Here is a 26,901-nt window from a genome sequence, read left to right on the forward strand (position 1 = left end):
AAACCTTAAAAAATATAAGAAAAGTGTTTACCACTGGTAATTGAAGAAATGCAAATTACAATGAGATATTCTATATATTCATAGACCAGAGGTTCTCAAAATGAAGTCTAAGAACCAATGGGGTTTCTAGAAACCATCCAAGGGGTCCTGAGTGATGCAAATGGTTCATGTCCTTGGCATCTATCTAACTGAAGGATTGACAGTGTGAGTCCACCCTGAAGCACCTTGAAAGAAAGGTCTCACTGTATATTTCAAAATAACTCAGTCACTGTAACGTCTAAGTAGCACAGTTGTACTCTAACACACAGGGTCGCTATGAGACAGAATGGACTCCACAGCAGCCAGTACTGCTATAAGCAATTATTTGTCAGTAAATAACTTCCCTGGAATGAAGAACTTTATATCCCACCTGGTTCCAGGATATCTAAACCTTTTGTCTTGAGTTTTCATCCTAGGAACGCAGTGGATTACAGCTGATTTCCTTAAAGCAGCATGTACTCAGCAGATAATTATCCAATGTTCCCATTCAACCCATCACCTACCCCTAGCAGGCTTCACTGATGCCCAGGTCCCACCTAACCCAGGAAAAGCACAAGGTATGCTCTACCTCTCCAGGGAGTGCCTGCACACAATGGACAGTCAACCAGGTCTCGTGTTTAAGGAAAATGTTTTCTCAAATAATTGAAAGTAGGATCATGACGCACAAGTGCATGATGTTTCGAAGAAAGTAATTTCTAATTCATACATGGCACTCAAAATCATAAACTTGTTGCTGTGTTTATGTTTAAAAAAAAAAAAAAAACACATTTAAAGTAATACATTTGAGCTTACCAGCAATCCTTGTTTGTGAAACAGAACTAGGCTCCTGGCTGCGTTCCTTTAACACAATGGGCACTTCTCTGATTATCTGTCACATGAGACCAAACAGAAAGAACAGAACAGTCTATAAATAAAGATAGCTACATTTTAAAAGAGAAGTGTTCCACTAAATGATAGCTCTTCCCCTTGTCTTCCCCTTAACACCAAAGCTTCTGTCTGGACAGCCTCACCTTGACTAACCACTAAAATCTTGAGTTATTCACTCTACTGACACAATGATCCTCAAGAATCCTAATTAACCCTTAGCTGATGCCATCTTTTTGCAGCATTTAATACAATCCACACCGCTTATGAGCCCTGACTTTTCCTCTCTGACTGTTCTTCAAAAGTGTCTCTCAGAAGCTTGTTTTTCTCTGGCCATCAATCAAATACCAGCATCCTAGAGAATAGGTCATTCTATTCTTGACCCTGATTTCCCTCCTGGGTCAAAGGTTCCCAATGATTTCATTGTCCATATGGGGTTTTGAGAAGCCTATGACTCCCCAAAGCATATCTTTGATCTAGCTCTGTCAACTAGATATTCAAATATGTCCAAATAATAACTGCTCTGTCAAGCCAGCCACAAACTCCAAGCAATCTTTCTCTACCCATTCTTAGGATCCAGTACAGCTACAATGGTCTTTAAAACATGTCAGTCTCCCCTGCTTAAAACCTGCTCACAAGTCATCAGGACAGTGACTTGTTCTCACATTGGAATTCAAATTCCTTGTGATATGTACTGAGGCCTTCAGGATCTGATCTCTGTGAGAAGCTCTCCACCTCACACTTCCACTGAGTTACCTTCAGGGTTCAAAGTCTCAGGTTCATTCTTAGTCTCCATCAGGCCTAAAGATATGGTGCTGCTTCTCCATGAAGGCCCTTCCCTCCAGTCTTCATTTGGCCAATACCTCCCTCATCCTTCATACATGAGTTTGGCTGTCACCTCCTCCAAAAACCCTCCATGACTACCCCTAAAGTCAGGTGCATGCTGCATCTTTACGTTCCATGGAATAGTTCCCTGTTATCATTGTTTGTCAAACTGTCTCACTCACAATGCGCAGTTTGGCTGAGAAGCAATGCCACATTCTTTGCTGTATTCATAATTCTTAAAATTGACACTAGCATGGAGTGAGCATTTAATAAAAGCAATTAAGTGAGTGCATGGATGTATGACTAAATGAAATACATTATAAAGGAAGAATGTGAAGATGCTGACACTAAGGTTGTTGATGTTGCTTTTAAATGAAATATGAAATTCACAAACCATAGAACAGACTCTAAGGTTTTGATTTTCTTTTTTTTTTTTTTTTTACTTAAGCATTATAAAGGAAGAATGTGAAGATGCTGACACTAAGGTTGTTGATGTTGCTTTTAAATGAAATATGAAATTCACAAACCATAGAACAGACTCTAAGGTTTTGATTTTCTTTTTTTTTTTTTTTTTTAACTTAAGCATTTCTAAGGATATAACTTCTACTGTGACACTACAGGATAAGTACAGGACCACAAGTCAGTTTGAACCACATGGTTGGCGGTTCAAACTCACCAGCTGCTCCTTGGAAACCTGATATTGGTTCACCATGAGTCAAAACTGACTCGACAGCACTTAATCACCACCACTACCACCAACAGGGGAAAAGTACATTAAAGTGCAAGGAGGAAATGGACATCAGGAATGGATTATGCATATGTTCATTGCAGATGCCCATGGAAGTGGGGTGCATGATGGATCCATAGGATAAGCACTTGACTGTGAACCATAAAGTCAGTGTTTCAAGTCCATCAGCCTCTCCACAGGAGAAAGAGAAGGCTTTCTGCTTCCACAAAGATTACAACCTTGGAAACCCTATATAGGACCGCTATGCATCAGAACTGACGCAAAGGCACTTAACACAACAACAAAGTAGGAGTGGAGGGTCAGCAAAAAGTGAAGCAGACCCACAACAAGATGGAGTGACACAATGGTAGCAACAATAGGCTCTAGCATCACAACAATTGTGAGGATGGTGCAAGACTAGGCAGCGTTTACTTCTGCTGCTGACTCCACAGCACTTAATGCCAACAACATTGTATTCACAGAGAAGTACAGATGAAGACCTAGTGGTGATAGATACAGGACTAGAGAATGGAGAGACATCCGTCCAGGTCAGAGGTATAAATGTGTACATCATCAGTAACAGTGACTCATCAAAACAGTGATTCTCAATCAAAGAGGAGAGATCAAGAAGTCACCTGCTTCGTTAGATATGGAACAGTGACTTACCCTATAATTAGGATAAAGAGAAAAGGAAAAAATCAAACAGCAGTCCATGTAAGGCAGGGCAAAGTCATAGCCAATCAATGTCCCAGACAGACTTTATGTTCTGTTATGGTCTATACAAGGCCAAAACAAGTGAAAATACAGAACTCTTACCTACCTTTATCTAAGTTTCAACTGCAAAAAAAAGGTAACAGTATGAGGGAAAGAACCCATTTTAGTCATATCACTAGTTATGTACCATTACATTCCATCCAGAGCCTAGGAGATGCGCATTACATATAAGGTGAATGGCTGAAAGAGTTAAAAATAAAGTTAGTGGGCTGGCTGTGTGCCATCAAGTCAGCTCTGACTCATAGCAGCCACGTACAGGGTTTCTGAAGCAGTAAATATTTACAGGAGCAGAAAGCCCTACCTTCCTCCTATGAAATGCATGGTAGGCTTGAACTGCTAACCTTATGGTTAACAGCCCAATGCATAAACCACAGTGCTACCATATAAAAATAAGTTATGTGCAAAACGAGTAAATTTTAAGGTCTTCATTTTTGCAAAAAATCACTGACATTAATTCTATAATACATATTAATAATTCAATGTAATGTTGTATTTGTTGTTAAGTGTTGTTGATTCCAACCCACAGCAATCCTGTATACAGTTTCGGAGGAGCATTTGGTGAGTTTGAACCGCCGACCTTGTAGTTCAAACCAACCTTGAGGTCCAGTGTTTATCCTACAGTGCCACACCAGGGCTCCTAAAGTAGTACTGTCATTGTTGTTAAGTACCATCGAGTCATTTCCAACTCATAACGACCTTATATAGGGTTTCCAAGGAGCCTCTATACTGTCTCTTTAAATTGAAGAGCAGAGATGTCAGCTTGAGGACTAGGGTGCGCCTGACCCAGGCCATTGTGTTTTCAATAGCCTCATATGGATGCGAAAGCTGGACAGTGAATAAAGAGGATCGTAGAAGAATTGATGCCTTTGAGTTGTGGTGTTGGAGGAGAATACTGAGGGTGCCATGGACTGCCAAAAGAACCAATAGATCTGTTTTGGAAGAAGTGCAGCCAGAGTGCTCCTTGGAGGCCAGGATGGCTAAGCTTCGTCTCTCCTACTTTGGACATGTAGTCCGGAGGAAACAATCGTTGGAGAAGGATGTCATGCTGGGTAGGGTGGAGGGTCAGAGAAAAAGAGGAAGACCTCCAACGAGATGGATCGGCCAGGTGGCATCATTGATGGACTCGGGGGTGGCAGCGGTGGTGAGGTTGGCCCAGGATCGAGCATTGTTTCGTTCTGCTGTGCATGGAGTCGCTATGAGTCGGTTCCGACTCGATGGCACCTGACAACAACAACAACAAGGAGCCTCTGGTAGGTTTGAACTGCCGACCTTGTGGTTTGCAGGCCAATGCTGATCAGCAGAGCCACACCAGAAGTCCCGGATGTAGTATGTAACATGTTTCTTATGCCACAAAAATTCCATGTAAAATAAAATGTACTCTTTAAGATTATATCCTTTTGTCTATGATATAAAAGAACAAAACAATAACTATAATCATTAGCTGTTGTTGTTATGTGCCATTGATTTGGTATAGGGTTTCTAAGGAGTGGCTGCTGACTTCGAACCACAAACTACGTTGTTAGCAGTCTAGAGCTTATCCTACAGTGCCACACCAAGATCCCATATTAATTATTGGTCCATATTTGTATGCACTTGAAATAAAATGGTTACATGATTTCATATATGAGACTAGTGTTATTGTAACACTATGCACACCTTATTCCATGTTGTATTTACACTTCTTAAGTTTTCTGAAATTTTATCTCTTTCCTGTAAGCTCAGACTCTTATCTGAGCGCATTTCAAATTCAGTTCTATTCAGCCATTTGAGTTTCTCAGCTTGTATTTCCATCTCCTGGGTCAAATCCTAAAAGGGTGAAAAGAGAGCTATGGTTAAAAGATTGTTCTTCTGGGAAAAGTTCAAGAACTCTATAGGAATTTCTTCTGTAAATGTGGACTTTTAATTTCTTAGATGGAAAATAAGCTTATATAAGAAGCCTGAATTCATGGTAACAAACCAAATAATAAATACAGGAGTGAATACACACCTTCAGAGTTTTGTGTGTTTAGGTGCACTTGCCTATAAATACACATTTGCTCTCTCTCTGAATAAAGCCATGTTTAATCATTTTTACATTACTGATTTAGCTCTGTTCTGAGACAATAAAAATGATGCCTGTCCTGTTAAATAAAAAAACACAGCAGCAGCATCTTACGATGTGATCTCCAGCATGCTACCCACCTGCCTTTCTCTATGATCTCAGCCTCAGGAAGTCATTCAAAGTGTTTGCAATAAGGATGTGCCAAGAAAACCATTGCGATTGTTCAGTAAAATGGAACCAAGTTGGTTAAATATGTGTCACATTTTGAAAAGAAAATTTAGTAACAGTTTGCCACATATTATTTCTACCATTATTAAATATCTAAAACATGAATATGTTCAAATTTTAACTTTAATTTTTGAATTTTTAAGTCAATAATCAATTTCCTAATGAATGTGCTATCATAAAAATAATTCAACCAATCTTGAACTAGAATAATAAATAAGAATGTATTTCCAAAACTGCATCAATTATATACCTTATCAAGAGGATCGCTTGTCAGATTAGCAGGTAGCCTTTCAAGCTTTTTTTCTTTTAATAAAAAAAATATACTTTGTGCATATTTTTCTGTAACACACATTTTAATCCTTAACACAAAAGCTATAAATATTTATGAATAGAAAAGTACGAATATTTGAGTATAATTATATAACTATATATCATTTCTATATGTTCCATAAATACATAAATATGAAGAGTTTTTATTGGTTACAGACTAACAAAGAAGATGTGATTGATGTAGCCACGCGCAGCCTATAGCTAAGCTCCTGGGCTCACTTAAGAGTTTTTTGGTAAAATTCCCTTTCACAGTTAATAATCAGTACAGGCCTTCCTAGGAGACATTAGAGGTTCTGTACCAGATCACACCAATAAAGCACACTCACAATAATATAAGTCACACATATTTTTGGTTTCTCACTGTATAAAAAAGATACGTCTACACTGCACTGTAGTTTATTAAAGGCGCCCTGGTGGCACCGTGGGTCAGACATTGACCTGTGAACCTCAATGCTGGCGGTTCAAACCCACCAGATGCTCCACAGGAAAAGATGAAGCTGTCTGCACCTAGGAAGATTTACAGTCTCGAAAGCCCTACTAGGATTGCTGTGAGTCAGCACCAACTCGATGGCAGCAGGTTTAAGTTTGCGGGGAGTAGTCTATTAAGTATGCAATAGCATTAAGAAAAAGTTTGAGATATTGTGAGAATAACCAAAATGTGACAGAGACAGAACATGAGCGTGTCGATAAACTTGCTCAACCCAGGATTGTCCAAAACCTTCACTTTGTAAAACATGCAGTATCTGTGAAGCACAATAGAACTTGGCAAAACCCATACTTCACATTATAATCATTAATATAGTCCAAAGTAATGAAATCTGTCTAGAATACACCTCAAAACAACCACAATGCTGTTGCTATGTCATGGAGTTGGTTACAACTTATAACAAACATTTATAGGGCTTCTGAACAACAGCTGGTGGGCTGGAACTAACAGCCTTATGGTTCATAGTCCAGTACTGAATCTATAGAGCCATACCAGAAGTCCACAAGACACATGTTTTATGTGAGTGGTACTTGACCTCATCAATCTTAAAATGATAGATGCTCTTAAAAATAAAAAAGATACTCCTCTTTGAAATTCACCACATTCACCAAAAAGTACAAAAACTTTCTCTCCATTTCCTTCTTAAGTCATGCCGTAATTGCTCTTAAGGGTGCATCAAAAGACACTGGCAAAGGTAGAGACAAATCACTTACTTTTAGTTCTTGTAGGTTTTCTTCCAGCTGGGTGGAGGATTTCGTTTGTACAGCATTCTCAGCCTTTGTTAACCAGCAGATGGTCTCCTCTAGCCTTTTCCTATATTCCATCGTCTGTTTGCTTTCTCCTTTTAGCCTAAAAGAATACATTTTCAAAAATATTGAGAGGATTTTACTCAATGAAACAGAACATCATATATTTTCATTGGATATCTTAACTAAATATCTTCCCAAAGAAGTAATTTACTAATAATTACTTTAATAAAGCATTTTAAATGAGTGCTATTAGCAATGTAAACATTCTGGAATACCTAATGTTATTAGATAACATAACAAGAAATTGTCATTCATTAAATTCAAAAAATTGCAACACAAGAATGTTACCTTCTTTCATCATGAAAATTTAGAGCTTTAATACAAAGGTCTTTTACTGAAAGTTAGACACTACGACATAATAGAGCTAAAACACACCACAAAAATGTCCTTCTCTAAAAGAAGAAGAAAAAATACATAATTCCCAACGAGTGTTCCATGGGGAAAGAAATCCCTCATTATATGACATGTTATTCATATTGTTGTTAGGTGCCATCAAGCCAGTACCAACTCATAGCGACCTTATGCACAGCAGAACGAAATACTGCCCGATCCTGGGCCAACCTCACTATCGTTGCCACGCTTGAGTCCATCAATGCTGCCACATGGCAAATTCATCTCGCTGGGGGTCTTTCTTTTTACCTCTGACCCTCTATCTTACCAAATATGATATCCTTCTCCAGTGACTGATCCCTCCTGACAATATGTCCAAAGTATGAGAGACGAAGTTTGGCCATCTTGGCCTCCAAGGAGCACTCTGGCTACACTTCTTCCAGCACAGACCTGTGGGTCCTATGGGCAGCCCATGGCACTTTCAATATTTTCCTCCAACACCGTAACTCAAATGCGTTAGTTCTTCTACAGTCTTCTGTATTCACTGTCAAGCTTTCGCATGCATATGAGGTTATTGAAAATACCATGGCTTGGGTCAGGTGCACCTTAGTCCTCAAGCTGACATCTTTGCTCTTCAACACTTTCAAAAGATCTTGGGCAGCAGATTTGCCTTATGCAGTACGTCGTTTGATTTCTTGACTACTGCTTCCATGAGTGCTTACAGTGGATCCAAGAAGAATGAAGTCCTTGACAACTGCAATCTTTTCTCCGTTCATTAAGAATGCTGTTTATTGGTGCAGTGGTGAGGATTTTTGTTTTCTTTACATTGAGATGCAATCCATACCAAAGGCTGTGCTCTTTGATCTTCATCAGTAAATGTTTTAAGTCCTCTTCACTTTCAGCATATTTTGTTGTTGTTAAGTGCCGTCGAGTCGGTTCCGACCCATAGCGACCCTGTACAGGGTTTCCGAGGGTGTAAATCTTTACGGGAGTAGAAAGCCTCATCTTTCTCCCGCGGAGCAGCTGATAGTTTCGAACCGCTGACCTTAAGGTTCGCAGTCCGATTCGTAACCACTACGCTACATATTAGGCAGCAACTATTAGTCTGCTTTACTCATAAGAGAAAAAGAATAAGAACAATACAAGGAACTAGGAACTGGAAAACCTTAGGCAGTATTAGAAATGACAAGAAAAAATGAAAATCTGTTAATTCATTATAATGAGTATAATATTTGAATATAGCAGCAAGTTATGAAAAGAGATATTAGAAAAAAGAAAAACAAAGGATTTAAGGGAATGTAATAAACACAAATAGATGAATATAAAAAGGAAATGCAAGAACAAGCAAGTTCCTCACCCAGGAGACATCAAGGCAAGTGGTCGGGACCCCTCAGAGCAAACCCCCTTCCAAGACAAGACTCAATGGGAATACACGCTTTCATTGGTGACCACGTTCATCACCAATAAGGGGAAGTGAGGGAAAAACAGCAATGAAGCTGCAAGCTAAGCCCTACAACTATCAATAGCCTCTTGTGAACCCAGGTAGAGAACTGATTGGCCAGCAGTGTTGCAAGACCTGGGAACTCTTGGGCCCAGAGTCAGTGACATAGCCATGGAGGACTTGAGAGGAGAGTGAAGCATCCAGCTGATAAGAAGAGAGGGCATATGCACAAGAACACCCACACTTGCAGATAATACCCACTTGACCTGGCTTCAATGACTGGATGATCAGAGCTCAACTAGAAGAAGAGGAAAAGAAGAGTAATCTGATACAATTTGATGAACTTGACCTACACCTATGGATGCAGTAGCTCAAAAGAGGGAACAAATCTTTACAGCAAGGATCATTCCCACCACCTCCATACACAGAGTAGACAGGGATGGGCAACTTGGACATTGGCTACCCAAAGTGAGGGGGCTACAAAGGCAAGAAGTGACTGGCTTACAAGCTTTCAAGAGGGAACCTAGATCTAGAGGGCATGGAGGAAGGTAGAATCTCCACTGAGTATTATCCAATCTGTCTAGGTGGGGCTGATGAAAGGAAATGCAGATAGTTCTCTTGTGATACAATAGTGAATAATTGTTAGCAGCACTGATTGTGAGGGTTGGAAATGTAAAGGTAGCAAGGAGGGGATTAATTTAGCAGATTAGGAGTGGAGGTCCCTGGTACCATCATGGCAGAAGAGCAGAGAGCGGGACCCTACCAGAGAAGCAGTGATGCCAAAGATGATGGTGTAGAGAGATGGAGCAGCTGGGGACTACAGACACAGAGAAGGAGAGGGGCTGTGTGCTGACGATCAGGGGGCAGGCTTGCAGGGTATACCCTTTAGTTGGTTGATGATGTATGGAGGGGATTGTAACCATGACAATGAAATGATATACGATTGGATGAATGTAAAACTAATGTTCTCCCATGTAAACTATCACATAATTCACAATAAAACATTTTTTAAAAAAGGAAATGACTAAATTAAATCTTTTAAATGTTATCGTTATAACATAACATTTAAAAGAATATAAATTCTTATAACATTTAAAAGAATATCAACCATCTGTCAGTAGATGAGACTATGACTCCTCTGACAAATAAGAGCATGTATTTTTATAAGAGCGTTTCAGAGACTAATAAGAGCTAAACGAATGTAAAGTGGGAGCATCATTATTTATATTGCTGTTATTAAATACTGCTGAGACGGTTCTGACTCATAGCGACCTGGTATAATGTGTCCAAGGAGCAGCTCACAGTCCAGTACTAATCCTATGGCACCACGCAATGAGTCCATTAGAGCTGCAGCTAATCAGAACCTTTTTTAAAGAAACACAATGCAGTTTTTAGTGGATTATATTTAGTCACTTCTAATAAGAATTTACGAGTCCTAGTGGACTTAACTGTGGGTTAATGCGCTGGACAGCAAAGTAGGAACTTCAAGGTCAGTGGTTCAAGCTCAGGAGCTGTTCTTCAGAAACCCTATACAGGGTCCAACTCGATGATACTTAACAACAATAAAAGTTTATATTTTATGGTTGTGACTGTTATTTTTAATCACAAAAAGACCTAACATAATGATAAGATACAAAATTTTTAAATGCTAAACACTTGTATACTCAGCAGATAGTCTATAACATTTGAAGGCTGATTTCAATAACTGATGAAAATTATAGCAAAATCACAAATTCTCATTATCAAGTATCCATCAGGAGAGAGAATAGCTTCATTTATTTTTTAATCAACCAATAGTACTCATTGATAAGACTACCTGTAGCTAAGAAAATTTAACATCTTTGGAACTGGTGGTGGTGGTGGTGGTGGCTATGTGCCGTGGTGTCAGTTCTGACTCACAGTGACCCTGTACAGGGTTTCCGAGGCTGTAAATCTTTACGGGAACAGAAATCCTCATCTTTCTCCCGTGGAACAGCTGGTAGTTTCGAACTGCTGACCTTGCGGTTCACAGCCCAGTTCATAACCACTATGCTACCAGAGTTCCTTTCTTTTGAACTAGCCAAGTATTGTTATAAATTCTTTACTTCCTAAAAAAGTATAGGACTTTGAATTTCCAATGTGTCATAATAATGACTAATAGAGTGTTTAAAAATATATCTATGAAAGAAAATAACATTATCAACTTCAGTAGACATATTCTACTGACATAAAACGTTTCCCCCTGCACACTAGCTAAATATAATCTACATTTTAAATATTAACTTGAAGAGTGAAAACATGTTATAAATTCATATTCAAACTGTAGATAACAATTGCTCACTAAGGAATAACACCATAAGTTGCTGAACTGTGTAAATATTTAAGTACAGGCACTCAATACAAAAACAGATTGAACTATGTGATAATCCTCAGAGATTCTGATAACAGCTCCAAGGTGCCCCAATTTAAGATAGATTATAAACCTGAAGTGAAGTTTAGCATGGATCTGTGAAAATATATATTGTCTTAGTCCAAATACAAGATGCTGAAAAAGAGGTTCATTATTCTTTTCATTTCTTAAAAAATGAATAAAATACATTCTAGCTGCACCTTTTTTAGTTCCAAGAGCAATAATTCCCACATGTCACAAAGATTCATTTGAAAATCTTCAGAATTTCTGAATTTATTGTTAATACCCTGGCCATAGGTATATCTTCTCACATTTCCAAGTTAGATGGACTATAATGCAAATTCATGGCCTCCATATATAAGGCGCTCTGGTAGCATAGTGGTTACGAGTCAGGCTGTTAATCTCATAGTCAGCAGTTCAAAACTACCAGCAGTTCTGCAAGAGAAAGATGAGGCTTGCTGCTCCCGTAAGGATTTACAGCCTCGGAAACCCTGTACAGGGTCGCTATGAGTGCGAACCAACTCCACGGTACACCACAACCACCACCACCACCCCATATAAGATCTCGTGGGATCTCAGCTTGGAACCCCCTTTCCACTGAATTGTCCTCCCCCATTTACATCTTTACAGATCTCAGATCTCAGATATGATCATACTAGGCCATACCTCCTTCACCTTCCTTTCTTCTCTAGAAGGAAATTATGGGAAATTCTTCTAAGTGCTTCAAGATTCTCCTTAACTATCCTGTGTCTGTGATACCTATCATAACTACACTTCTGTACCAATATTGCATCTTTAATTCCGCTACCTCACTTCTTCTTTAAACATTTTTCCTCTTCTGAGTACCTGAGCTTCTTTGTTGTTGTTGTTAGGTGCCATCGAGTCAGTATCAACTCATAGCGACCTTATGCACAGCAAAATGAAACACTGTCCGATCCTGGGCCAACCTCACTATCGTTGCCACGCTTGAGTCCACCAACACTGCCACTTGGCCAATCCAACTCATTGGGGGGTCTTCCTCTTTTTCTCTGACCCTCCACCTTACCAAACATGATATCCTTCTCCAGTGACTGGTCCCTCCTGACAATATGTCCGAAGAATGAGAGATGAAGTTTGGCCATCTTGGCCTCCAAGGAGCACTCTGTCTACACTTCTTCCAACACAGATCTGTTGGTTCTATGGGCATCCCATGGCACTTTCAATATTTTCCTCCAACACCAGAACTCAAAAGCATCAATGCTACGGTCTTCCTTATTCACTGTCCAGCTTTTGCATGCATATGAGGTTATTGAAAATACCATGGCTTGGGTCAGGCGCACCTTAGTCCTCAAGCTGACATCTTTGCTCTTCAACACTTTATAAAGGTCTTGTGTAGCAGATTTGCCTAATGCAATAAGTTATTTGATTTCTTGAATGCTGCTTCCATGAGTGTTGATAGTTGATCCAAGAAGAATGAAGTCCTTGACAACTTCAATCTTTTCTCCTGAACTTGTTAGTCATATTTATATTCCCAGTGCTGAACATAAGGCTCAATAGAAATTGATCAACTCGATAAATCATTGGCAAAATTCAGCAACAATATACTTGCAGGGTAAGTAGTAGGCTAACTTAAAACACTAAGAATACTAATAAGTAGGACATAAACATTTTACAGACACTGACTCATTTAATCCACTTAACAATCCTCTAATGGAAATCATAATTCTCACCCGAAAAGGGACGAACTCGGGCCATTAGACTCTGTGGTCTTGCCAAGTTTGTACAGAACAGTACTTGAAGGCATAAGATAGTGCTATCGCTCATGACAAAACCTCAGAAAAGTCCCAAGCTGTACAATGGACCTAATAGTCCCCACAAAGGATATTATGAGGATTCAACGGGACAATGTATACAAGGTGCCAAATATAATCTCTCTGCTATGTGGCCACCTCTTGACCAATTTGTCTTCTTAACCAAAACACACAAAATAAGAACTAGTAAATCAGGTGCTGTCAGCTTGATCCTGACTCATGGCAACCCCAGGTGTATGAATAGAGCTAGACTCCATGGTTCTACCGTGCTCCATGGCTGATTTTGGGGACATAGATTGCCAGGCATTTTTCTGAGGTTCCTCTGAGTGGGGTCAAACCTCTAAGCTATTGGCCAGCAGCTTAGCATGTTAACCACCCAAGGACTCTGTTCAAAATAACAGATGATCATTAGTTTGTAAAAAAAACAGCCATAGGTCACATCACACTTGAATGTTGTCATTAAGTGTTGTCAAGTCAGTTCTGATTCATAGAAACTTTGTATAGGGTTTCGAAGGCTGCACATCTTTGCGGGAGCAGAAAGCCTCATCTTTCTCCCTTGGAGTGCCTGGTGGGCTGAAATCGCCAATTCGCTGGTCCCGTGATCACCCTACAGGGCTATAGCACTCCCCACAAACATATACGACATCACATAGCCACACTATCTGTGGGGGTGGGAATGAGATAGATATACAGTGAATATTTGATATCAAATTCTAATCCTGGACTTCCTAATACACCAGTTATGGTGGTGGTGGTGGTTATGTGCCATGGAGTCGGTTCCGACTCACAGAGATCCTGTACAGGGTTTCCAAGACTAAATCTTTATGGGAGCAGAAAGCTTCATCTTTCTCCCACAGAACCACTGATAGTTTTGAACTGCTGACTGTGAGATTAGCAGCCCGACTTGTAACCACTACACTGCCAGAGCTCCTTTGATAATACAAATAATAATTCATCACTGACATCACTAGCATAATACTTCATTCACAGAGTCACAGAGTCAAAATTCAGAATGAAAAAAAAAACACTTAATTCATGGGAATTCTAGAAGCCAATCTACCACCAATTTAAAAAAAGAGAGTGATCCTTACTAATATGGAATGAAGTTATCGATTAAATCTTCACTGTCTAAGAAAATAATTGCAAATAATTATAAAGTATTATATAAATAATATGTATAATGTTGAGTATTATATTCACTAGTAATCAAACTTATTTGTTGTCAGAAGACACACTAAAAAACCTGGGGCACTATAACATAACCTGATATTAAAAATAAATAATACACTGTATTTACTATATATATTATACAGGAGGAACTTTATTAACTACAAAGCACTGTCATATATGCACATAACATATCATCGGATACTAGGAACAACCTAGAGGAAGAGTTTTTAATAAAAGCTCCAAGGTTCAGACAGGAAATGAGACAGTGGGTCTCAAACCAAGAGCTTCACAATGGAATTCCAGTAACACACATTCATCAATTTCAAGCAACCTCCACGTAATCACTGTAATATCAAATCCACTGCTCTCCAGTCAATTCTGACTTATAACAACTCTATAGGACAGAACAGAGCTGCCCCATAGGATTTCCAAGGCTCTATATCTTTACAAAAGGAGACTGCCACATCTTACGCCTATGAAGTGGCTATGGATTTAAACCACCAACCTTTTGGTTAGTAGCCCAATGCTTAATCCACTGTACCACCAAGGCACCCCCTACCATACAAAACAGCAACAAAAGTAATAAAATGTGTCTTGCTGTTGTTTTTGTTAGTTGCTGTTGGATCAATTCCAAGACTCATGGTGACCCCAAGTGTACAGGGTAGAATTGCATCATTGGATTTTCAAGGCTGTAATGTTTCAGAGGCAGATCGTTTTCTGAAGTACTTCTGGATGGGTTCAAACAGTCAACCATTGGCTAGGAAACAAGAACTTAACCCTCTGCACCATCCAAGGACCCCTAAAAAGTATCTTGCACGTAAGTGGTATCTCAGTAGAAATATGAGATTTACAAACTGCTTAACATGCAAAATGGAAGATCCTGGACAGTAGAGACAATAAAACCCGTATTGTAATGTCAAACTATAAGAGAACTTTGGAACAGACCTAACTGTACCTTAAATAGCTTCCCCACACATCCCTACCCCATGCCCTCAAGTTACAACAATGGCTCAAATCACCTTGGTTGCCTATCCTTCACTTCTGCAACAATAGCACTCCAGCGTTCGTTGAGACCTGCCAGCTTGTCTTTCAAGAAGCTTCCATTTGTAGAAGAGAGTTTCTGTACAATTCCATCCCCAGTGCTCTTTAGTGCTGCAAATCTAGGCTGGTGGTGGGTGATGCCCTCTTCCAGTTCCTGTAACAGAATACAAACTATGATTAATTTCACAACTAAACTAAACTGTTCTGATAGAATGGATTCATCCAAGAGTTGAGACATTAATTTAAGTGCTAGAGACAGGAAGTTTGGAAGGATATTATTTTATCTTCATGTGAAAAGCATTTTAAAACAATATAATTCTATTTCAGAGGAAACACTAAATGGAATATATTTTGAAATGTAACCCACTGTCATGAATGCTATCAGGTAAACTAGAACATAAAAGGACAACCTAAAAACATTAACAAAAAAACAAACAATAATAATAGGTGTTTACATTGCAGCAAAAGCATCAATCATGTTTGATGAAACTGACTTGCTTTCTTCTTCCAAACAAGAACTTTAAAACACCCCTTAAAAAAAAAAAACAACAACAAATACCCCCCCAAAAACCTTATGTCCTATCACAAATAAATAAGTCTCAGTGTTCAGTCTATTCAGACAGGGGTGGGGAACCTTTTTTCTGCACAAATTTATTTCATTTGAGGACCATGTAAAATTATCAACTTAAAAATTAGCTGGCTATATTTGGTCCAACATTTAATTAATTCAGCCCTACCATGATGGCTGGAACTGTGGTTGCCTTAGCAGGGCCAGACCAAATGATTTCTCCGGCCTTATACGGCCCTTGGGCCTTACATTCCCTACCCCTGTTTTAAGATATTGCTTCACTGCTCTGCAAAATGTTAAAGCAATGGATTAAAAGGATATTTTAAAAGTCAGAAATAAACACTTAAATGCATCTACAAAAATAAGAAAAACATATTAACATGTTTACCACAAAAATTAAAGCATTTTCTTTCAATACCCAAAAACCTTCTTAATAGATTATACTTTAAAGATGCAATAAATAAAGAAATAACTTTATCAATGGTAAGACTGAAATTCTGTTTGCTCTCCACTGTTAGTTTTAAAGACATACTGTTACCAGAAAAACTGGTGAAGCTATGGTGTTATATTTTTCCCAAGATGGATTGGTATCAGACACATAAGCAATTGTCCTACTATAGCTCAAGAATAATTTACTTTTCTGAGAATTATCAATAATACAAAGAAAAGATAAGACACCTCTGTGATTGAGGACAGAAAACAAAGGTGAAGTACATACAAACGTAGACACAACATTTTATAAATTTTATTTGTAATATAAAATTTTTAAATAAAAGCATTTTTCACAGTAGCTACTCAAGAGAATATTTTCTTTTACATTCCTCTGCAAGATCCTGACTAAAAATTGTAAATGACAGAATTTTCTTACATCTCTGAAACTAGAAACTAGAACTTGGAACAAATGTTACAAATTGTCTACACACTCTTGAAAGACCATTATATTTGATCCCTACTCCAGAAAGCATGTCTTAAAAACATGTACACAGAGCCCCACGGGGTGACTGATCACTCACCTGCTGCTGATCCCGGGCTTTCTCTAAATCCAAGCTGCCATCGGGAGCACAGGTACCCACCAGCAACTGCTCAACTTCCGTTATCCACTGCATGAAGTCATTAAGGTTACAATGGAATTGTCTCCACTCTTCCACAGCCCTATCAAAAGAACTACAGAGAGAACAAACAAAACAGAAAACTCAGAACTGCCAGCAAGCAATTTTTCTAAAACAGAAATTCAACTACTATTTTTTAAAGCCCAAGAACAACTTAATTCGCAGCTTACTGCTCTACAAGACCAATTTCTGTAGTGGGTTACAGTTAACAAACGCCTTTAGAGAAAGGTGCAATCAGATTAAAAGCAAAGGAGCCTCCTCCCCATTCTATCCCTGCCTCGTGTCCACATGTCGATGCACACACTCACACTCACACACACACACACACACTAGCTTTTTAAGAGGCTACACTGAGGCCAAGCCACCTTGTTCCTCTCTGGCTTGAAAAACTCAAGATTAATTAGCTGCAGGCACGTTAACCAGACTTTATACACTTAACGTTTCTAATGCTGTGAAACATAATGATTGATAACTCTATTCTCTTTACTCAGGAAAAAATATGCCAGAACACTTAGCTCCTAGTTAAAACAAAACCCAGAAGGCCAAAACCCTTCACAATGTCCTTGTCCTTTATGGCCTCTAGGAATAAGCAATCGTCAGTGCCTCTCTTACCTAAGCACAACACAGTGTGAAGGTGTGAGCAAGGCCCCAAGTCAGGATCCCTCAAGACACTGAGCTGGAAGGAAGGTTCCTGAGATTCTGTCTAAACAACTGGACTCAGAAATGCCAGAAAGTACAGCCCCAGTGCTTGTCATATTCAGAACACATAAACAGAAAAGGGAAATGTTTTGTTGGCTTAGGAGCCTAAAACTGTTTTTCTTCTACCTTTTTACTTTTTTCATGGAATTAGGAGGGGTTTAGAGAAATTTGACATTTTAAATAACAATAATTTTTATACTGTTGTTGTTAAGTGCCATTGAGTTGATTCCAACCCATAGCGACCCTGTATAGAGTTTCCAAGGAGCAGCTGGTGAGCTTGAACAGCCAACTTTGCAGTTTAAACGGCTTTGCAATCTGGCACATTAACCCACAGTGCCACACCAGGACTCGAAATATCTATATCTATATCTATCTATCTATAGATAGATAGATATTTGTATCTATATCTATATATGTATATAATTTTATATTACATCACACAAAAATCAAAACTCATAAAAATGGTCCCTGATAATCAGTAACCCCTAAATAATGTTTATATTAACTTCTTCCATGAAAGTTACTTTTAAAATTCAGTAAATAGTTATTGACTGCCCATAGGAAAAGCAAACTCTACTGAGCATGACAAAAATAAGAGCACTTCAAACAAAACACTGTAAGATAATAAGATCGTCTCAACTGGCGGTTAGAAGACTACTTAACTACTATATAAAAAAGCACAATTTCCAACTTGAGATTCTGCAATTACCAATAAAAAGGTTACCAGAAAAGTCATTCTCAAGATTCAAAAGCTATGAGAATAAAAACATTACCCTTAGAAAAGATCAGAAACAGTACATTCAATCTAAGATGCTTGGATATGGGTTAAACTGAGAACTTACGGAAGCTCTTAAAGCTAGAAGATGTGCATTCAAGGAGGGTTTGCAAAACCATCTCCTTCTCTCTAACCTGGCCAGTTAGGGTGGGAGGCAGCACAGAATCAGGAAGGGTCACAGATTTCCAGAGAACCAAGGAACTCTAATGAACTTTTTCTACTACAAGCCCGTGCTGGGAAGTCTGTCATCCAATCTGGTTTTGGATTTGAACTAGAAAAACACAGGTTATCTATCTCTGGAGCTATTGGTTACCTGCTTCACTACTAATGGAAAGGCTGGTACCAACATTCAAACTGAACTCGCTATCCTCTAGAAACACAACCTAACACCTGTCTTCCCATATCTGAGAAGGGAAAGGAGATCTCTTGGCACAAAGGTTAAGTGCTCATTTGCTATTCAAAAGGTTGGTGATTTGGACCCACCCAACAGTTTTATGGGAGAAATCACTTAGATTTTTAAAAATTATAGCTTAGAAAACCTTATGGGGCAGTTCTACTCTGTCAAGTGGGGTTACCATGAGTTGGAATCAACGTGATAGCACCTACCAATAATAATAACCTAGGTCCTTAAACCAAAGATTTAGGTGTCATTTTTTCAAACTCTCTACTCTTATGAAACATTCCACAACTCACCACATTCTAATCCTACAACTATCCAAACAGTTCTTAGAATTTTCCCTTTAGTCTCTACTTCAACAGCAATTCCCCTAATCAAATTATCATGTGACAGTCACCAACTGGTCTCTTGTAGTCTTGCCCTCTTCCAATCGATCCTACAATAAGCAACCCATTATTCCTTTGCTAACTGAAAACCACAAGGTTACCAGTTTGAGCCCACCAGCTGCTCCATGGGAGAAAAATGAGGCTTTCTGCTACCTCAAAGATTTATAGCCTCAGAAATCCTATACAGGATTGCTGTGAGTTGTAACCAGCTCCACAGCACTTAGCAACAAGAACAAAAACACTGCAATGGCTCCCCAATGTTCTCAGAACAAAATACAAACAGCTGAATATAACACACAGAGGTCCTGCATGACTGGTACCTTTAGATCTTTCTAATTTCATTTATCTTCCTGACTTCTAGCTCTACTATGTTATTAAGTGTTGTGGAGTTGGTTCCAACCCATAGAGAACCTGTATAGGGTTTCCTAGGAGCAGCTGGTGAGCTTGAACCACGGACCTTTGCAATTCAAACCGGTGTTGCAGTCCAGCGCATTAAGCCACAGTGCCACAACAGGACTTCACACCAGCTTTACTCCGGTGGTGATGGTGGTGGTGGTGATGTGCCGTGGAGTCGGCTCCAACTCATAGCGACCCTGTTATAGGGTTTCCGAGGCTGTAAATCTTTAAAGGAGCAGAAAGCCTCATCTTTCTCCCGCGAACAGCTACTAGTTTCAAACTGCTGACTGTGAGATTAGCAGTCAGACATTTAACAACTATGCTACCAGAGCTCTACTATACACTACTTTATATTAGGTAATTTCACATTTAGTTGTCTTTCCATGACAGGCAAGTTGTTGCTGTTGTTAAGTGCCATTGATTTGGTTCCAACTCATAACAACCCTGTATAGGGTTTCTGAAGAGTGGAAGGTGGAGTTGAACCACTGACTTTGCAGTTGGCAGTCTAGTATTTATCTTATAGCTCCCACCAGGACTATAAGACCAAACATAGCTCTTGGCAGAAAATACTACCAGTTTTGATTTCTATCTATTAGTACCAAAACCTACTGCCATCATCTGACTCACAGCGGCCCTATAAGAACAGAGTAGAATCACTTCATGGCTGTAAATCTTCCCATGGGCCTTGCGGTTAACAGCACAATGCTTATTCCACGGTATAAGCAGGGTTTCTGTAGACAGTCAAAATCAAGTAAGGTGACTCAAAACCGCTTTATCAAACAGAAGTCTATTAAAAAAAAAAAAAAGGTTTGGGATTATATATGGATTCCAATTATCTGTAGCTCTCTCTTTTGTCTTCTGACATTAATCACCAAACATGTGGGAACATTTAATATTAATGAAAAGTCTTTTTAATATTTTCAAACCAAACACACATTATTTAGATACTAAAAACTCAAGGTGCGTCCTTATTTTCAGCAAGCTGTCATCTGTATGTGATCAGACGCCTCCTTTAGGGATCAATACACCTCAGGATCCACCGCTGCTGCTGAGTACTATCAAGCCAATTACGACTGATATGGACCCCATGTGACATAGTAGAAGCTGCTGTAATCCTCAAGGGTGAAGATCAACAGGTCTTTCTCATGCAAAGCAGCCTAAATGGATTTGAACTGCCAACCTTTCTTTAAGTTAGCAGGCAAGCACTTAATTACACAATTGAGACTCCTTTCACAATTGATGAAATAGAGCATATTACACGGGTGTGAAACATAATCTCATTAACCTAAAGGTGACCTTTTCCAAAAACTTAAATATTAATTTACACATACCCTTTCCGATCACTGTACATTCTATTAACTCTGTCCCACTTGGAATTCAACTGAGTAAGTGTGTCCCCGATCTGAATAGCTTCAGGTCCGGAAGCTTCGAGGATAACATCTGGTTGCTTCTCATGAATGACTTCAATCTGCTCTCCGAGTTTGTCCAATTGGTCTTTGATACTCTACAAATATATTTTCATATATTAACAAAACCCAGTACAGTCATAAAAAGAATAGAATCTCAGACAAGTAAAAATGTGTATTTTAGATGACTAATTAAAATAATGATGAGGTAATTAATAACTATTGCTAGTCAAAGCTGGAAGCAATTTTTTTTTTTTTTCAATAATAATGTACAAATGACAGGGGGGGAAAAATCCCCACAGATGGTTAAGGTGACATTTGTACAGGCCATATAAAAAACTTCAATCATATTCTGTAAAGGTAGTGAAGTATTTGAAGCTGGAATTATTTATAGTTGAAAATCCTAATCTTCATAGTATAAATGAGAAATAAGCTATCAAATTTTGCAATTCTATCAGTAACTTTGTTATGATCTTATACATAAATTTAATTAAATTATATGGGAAGCCTTAAAGGGATTAATAGTGTTATGAATGAACTAAAAAATTCTAAAGTCCTATTTCACTTACAATCAATATGCCAATCAAGTATCAACTAGCCAATCTTAAATCAGTATAGATAACTTGTAAATGCTGACATGATATATCCACTGGCAATTAAGCTTAATTTAAGATAAGGATATGGTTTGTGCACGAATTTGGTAAAAAATTATGCTGGACTTTAAAACAAACACAACAACTGTGTATACTTAAAAACACCATACCTACTTTAAAACATTAAAAGCACTGATATATTTCATTGGTGGACATAAGAAAGCTCTACTATTCATTAATAATTCCACGGCACAAATTTTTAAAGTTATAGAATGGCTTAGTAGGCACAGTAAGAAGTTCCTGGCTTTATTTCTTTATTAACTGCAGTTATCCAAATGCAGTGCCTGGACAAATACCTTCAGAGAATCTTCCTTAAAAGAGATGTCTTCGTAGACAGCAGCGTCCAGTTCCGGAGTATTGAGTGATAGTTCAACATCATCCATACAGTGTAACAGTTTATTAATCTCAACAAGGTAATCTGCGGGGAGAGGTGATGGTCCAACTCCAGAAGTGGGGTGGCCTGTTTTCCTCTGCTGAGTAGGGATCGCCTGTAAAAACCACAATTTTTTTTTTTTAAATCTTAAAAAGATTTTCCCAATAAATAAGAGCAAATTAAAAGCACACTAGACTATCCTATGGATGAATTCCATAAACATGAACCAAAATCAATTTTTTTAAAAAACTTGGCAAATTTTAAATACACATTGTTACAGAACACCCACCCCCACCCCACAGCACCAGCCTCTTTTCTAGTTTTTATCTTCAGCCTGCTGTTAAACAAAATCTACACATCATTATCATAACAAATGAACTATGCTTGAAAGACCTTCCTTTATGACCTGTTCCATTACACTCATTTAGCAGAGGAGACAAGATAATAACTCCTTTCCTGAGTTGTTGAGGATATATCCCGCAAATCTTAAAATTTGCTAAGAAAATAAAACATTTTGATACCACTACTATTTCACCCACTCCAAACTTGCCAGCTGCTCCTTGGAAACCTATCCAGGGTCTCTAGTAGTGGGACCCCACCTGCTGGTACTTAACAACAACTATTTCACCAATTTTGTAAATATCACAATTAGGTGAAATAAGTCTGATTTTACTGTCAAAACACAAATAAACATGTATTTATAACACAGCAAAATATAATATTGCAATATAATATAACACGAAGGTTAATGGGAGGGTAACCAGGTAATTAAATATATAATCCTAACATTTGAGAGTCACATTGCAGGGGAAGAAACCAGAGACAGGTCTGTAATTATATGCTTCTTGGAACTAGATTAAATTTCTGTTTTTACCAATTGATGGACAGTCCTGGAAAACCAGGTTAGAAGCAAGGCTGTCAATTTCTTGACTTTATTCTCAGAATTAGTATTATTGTCTTTAATATTAATTTCATTATCCTATGCCACACATCCAAATGTTAGCCAGAAAGTACCTCTAAACCTTTATCTATGTGTCTTAGGCAAATTATATTTTTTAAGCAAATATTTTAAAAAGCTGAACTCAATAATGTGTGCACCCAGGAACTCATTTTGAATACAGTATGAAATTTTTTTTTTTTTAAAGAAAAAGTTTAAAAAGTTTCTCAGATTTTATTTTAAATGGTCAACTGTTTTATAAGATCACAAAACTAGACAAAATTCTTCCACGTCGTAACTTTAAAGAAGACTCCATGAAGATATTTATTGGTTGAATAATCAAGTGATGCAAAAAGCTAACATGCTTGGCTACTAAGCAAAAGGTTGGTGGTTCAAGTACACCCAGAGGCATCTTGGAAGAAAGACTTGATGATCTACTTCGGAAAAATCTACCAGTGAAAATGCAGCAGGACCCAGTTCTACACCTGACACACTGGGGTGGCCAGGCTTTAGAATGGACTCATCTAATCATGTCCAAGGACTAAAGAACTGGGACCCATTTCCCAACTTGGCTTTCCCATCTATTAACCAAGATCTTGTTTTTCAAAGACCAAAAACTGCTCCAGACATCCAACTATACTTGAAATGTCCTTGAAGAACATTACATTTTGTAACTTTCCTTATAGCATCACTAGGCACATGTCCTGCATGGCACATATGGTCAAGGAAGAAAGGTCTGGAAATCTGCTTCTGTAAAGATTTCAGCCAAGATAGGAGATACAGGTCAGTAGTGATACACATATGCAACCTGGGAACAATAATATGTATACATATATATATACACACACACATATATACACATACACACATGGCGTTTCACGTTAATGCGCTGAACTGCAAAGTTGGTGTGAACCACAAGGTTGGTGGGGTCACTAAGAGCTGAAACTGACTCAATGGCACTTAATAGCAGTACATATATATTCTAAGTGGCACTGTAAGATAAACTCAGGAGCCCAAGGTTGGTTTGAACCACAAGGTCAGTGGTAGTTGCTCCTATGGGTCAGAACCTACTTGATGGCACTTAACAACAACAAACAACATATACAGATATAATTATAGATATAGATATAGATAGATAGATAGATAGATAGATAGATAGATAGATAGATAGATACATACATACATACATACATACATACATACATACATACATACATACATACGAGTCCTGCAGGGTAAGTACTGGACCATAAGATCATTTTGTACCACAAGGTTGGTGGTTCAAACCTACTAGCCGCTCCTCAGAAACCCTATACAGGGTTGCAATGAGTCAGAACCAACTCAATGGCACTTAACAACAATAAGAAGATAAATATATATATTTTAAATCCTACAAATATATGAGTTTGAAAGACGATATTGGTACATGAGTATTTACCTTTCCTGCAAACACAACTATAAATGTGAGGCAGCATTTGCTGATGTTGTTAGATGCTGTGGAGTCGATTCTGACTCATAGCGACCCTGTACAGGGTTTCTGAGGCTGTAAATCTTTACGGGAGTAGAAAGCCTCATCTTTCTCCCGTGGAACAGCTGTTAGTTTTGAACTACTGATCCTGAGGTTAGCAGCCTAATTTGTAACCACTACGCTACCAGAGCTCCTTTGAGGCAGTATACAGAATACAAAACAATGAAAACTTCTTAAACACTACCAAACAACTTAAGGCAAAGAGTTGCCAGGCCTGGTAACTCAAGACCATATTCACCAACGCCAATCTGCATAACCTAGTCCACAAAGACAATGGTCTACATTCTGATCTGGTGAGTAGCATTTGGGATATTAAAAGCCCATAAGCAGCCATCAAAGGTGCAGCTATTGGCAGCTATTGGTCTCTCCACGTGCAGAAGAAAGAAAAGTGAGGAGAACTGAAATGCCTTTGGAGTCAATTAGTTCAACAGGCTAATGGAACATGTAAACATTACTCCCATGAATCTGAAACCAGAACTGATGCCTGGCTACCACTACCAACTTCTCTGAAAGAGATCACATTAGAAGGTCCCAAATAGAGTGTTAGAATTTGTGGAACAAAACTCACAAAATGATTAAAAAAAAAAAAAAAAAGACGAGACTTATTGGTGAGAAAGAGACAAGAAGAATCTGAAACTATGGCCTTGACCACCCTTCAGGTCTGGAAAAGAACTTACCCTTGTGGCCCAATTTTCAGCCAAGCAACAGATAGATATATAGGGGACAACAATAGGAACGCATGCACATCATGGATGGTCACTCTTTCAAAATCAAGAGGGTAACATTTCCTAAAGACAGGGATGGGAAGGTGGGGGAAATGTAAATAGGAAGCACAGGGGTGAAGCCCGATAACTGTTGTTGCAGGGAGGGAATTACAATCATTGAGATGAAATAAAGTGTCTGATTTGTTGAATGTAAAACTGATGATCCTGCCTGTAAGCATTCACTCAATTCACAATAAAAGGTTTAAAAAAAAAAAAAAAACGTAACAGCCAAGAAAATCCTTTGGGGCAGTTCTACTTTGACACATGGGTCACAATGATATAGAATCAATTTGACCACAATCGGTACTGGGTACTAGATTTATGTTTTTAGTTTCTTCTATTTGATAATTTCAGAGGCAATTTTTATAAGTTTAGCGACTGCTACAAAATCAGGAATGCTGTACTTTCTCGGATGTGATCAGAAGCTCTCATCTTGCCAGGCTGCCCGTGTCTGAGACTTTGCAGGTTAACTGAGTAGGTATCATGACATTCCACATAGAAAGTTCCAAGTTTAAGAAACAGAATTCTATTCATTAAGACTATCTCTTTTTCTATTCAGACTCCAGCAACAACCTGGGATTTTTTCGGAGCCTCCATACTCTTGAAGAAGCAGCAAGGCAGTTCAAGACTTAAGCATCTGCCTTCTAGGTTCTCAAAATAGCTTTTCTCCCAAGAGAGTGATCAATCAAAATGTCTTTAGGGGAGGGGAAAAAAAGAAAACCAACTTGGTGATCTAACACAGCCTTTGCTTCTGGAGGATTTTATTTTTGCAGAGTGCTAGTAGGACAGAAATAAGAAAATATTCTACAGGTTAGCATTAAAATAAGAGAGAGAGGGCAACATGATGCATCTCATGGCAAACACCAGACTAAATTCCAGATCCATTAAAGAGTTTGTTTTAAATGGTTATTTTATAACAATTTTCTAAGTTTGGATTTAATCAAACCACAGGAAAAATGGGAACTAAGCAGAATTGATTATTTATCAACCCTCTGGAGGAGTTTGGACTTCTACATCAAGAAATTAGGAGTGGGGAGGGGAGGCTGGGGAGGTGGGGGGATGACACCAAAGTCACTTTACAATACATCACAAGGCCAGGGTCCATACAGATAAAGACATCCAATAGGCAGCAAGCCAAGAGGTAGGGAGCATTTACTCCGGTTCCAACGTCATCCCATAAAACAGGTTCTAAAAGGAACTTGTTGCAGGATAATGCACTTGACTGCAAGGTTGCAGATTCAAACCCACCAACCTCTCCTTGGAAAGCCTAAACAGGAATCACTATGAGTTGGAACTGACTTGAGGGCACTTAACAACAACAACAACAACAAGGGATTACCAAAGAACAGACCAACGGGAACACCAGTAGTACACTTACAGTGTTAACTGGGAAAACTGCTATGAAAAAGGGAGCTGGTAGTGAATTCTGTCCTAAAATATCAATCATAGGTCATAGGTTTCACAAATTTAATTGTTTATAAACTGGCATTTTGTTTTGTTTTGTTTTAAGTAGACAAGACTAATATATGTTGTTGTCAGGTGCCATCGAGTCAGAACCGACTCATAGCGACCCCATGCACAGCAGAACGAAACAATGTTCGATCCTGGGCCAACCTCACTACTGC

General features: G+C 38.6%; 1 protein-coding gene across 1 annotated transcript in view; it reads right to left on the reverse strand.

The window, feature by feature from the left end:
• UTRN (utrophin) overlaps window positions 1-26,901 on the reverse strand; it is a 574,637-nt gene that overhangs the window by 395,622 nt on the left and 152,114 nt on the right. The window contains 7 exon segments of the mRNA XM_006834702.1: window positions 832-907; window positions 4,907-5,035; window positions 7,029-7,164; window positions 15,264-15,439; window positions 16,867-17,017; window positions 20,947-21,119; window positions 21,971-22,162. Of these exon segments, the coding sequence (XP_006834765.1) occupies window positions 832-907; window positions 4,907-5,035; window positions 7,029-7,164; window positions 15,264-15,439; window positions 16,867-17,017; window positions 20,947-21,119; window positions 21,971-22,162 (1,033 nt within the window).

Source organism: Chrysochloris asiatica, unplaced genomic scaffold (genome assembly GCF_000296735.1).
Source record: "Chrysochloris asiatica unplaced genomic scaffold, ChrAsi1.0 scaffold00013, whole genome shotgun sequence".
NCBI classification, from domain to species: Eukaryota; Metazoa; Chordata; class Mammalia; order Afrosoricida; family Chrysochloridae; genus Chrysochloris; species Chrysochloris asiatica.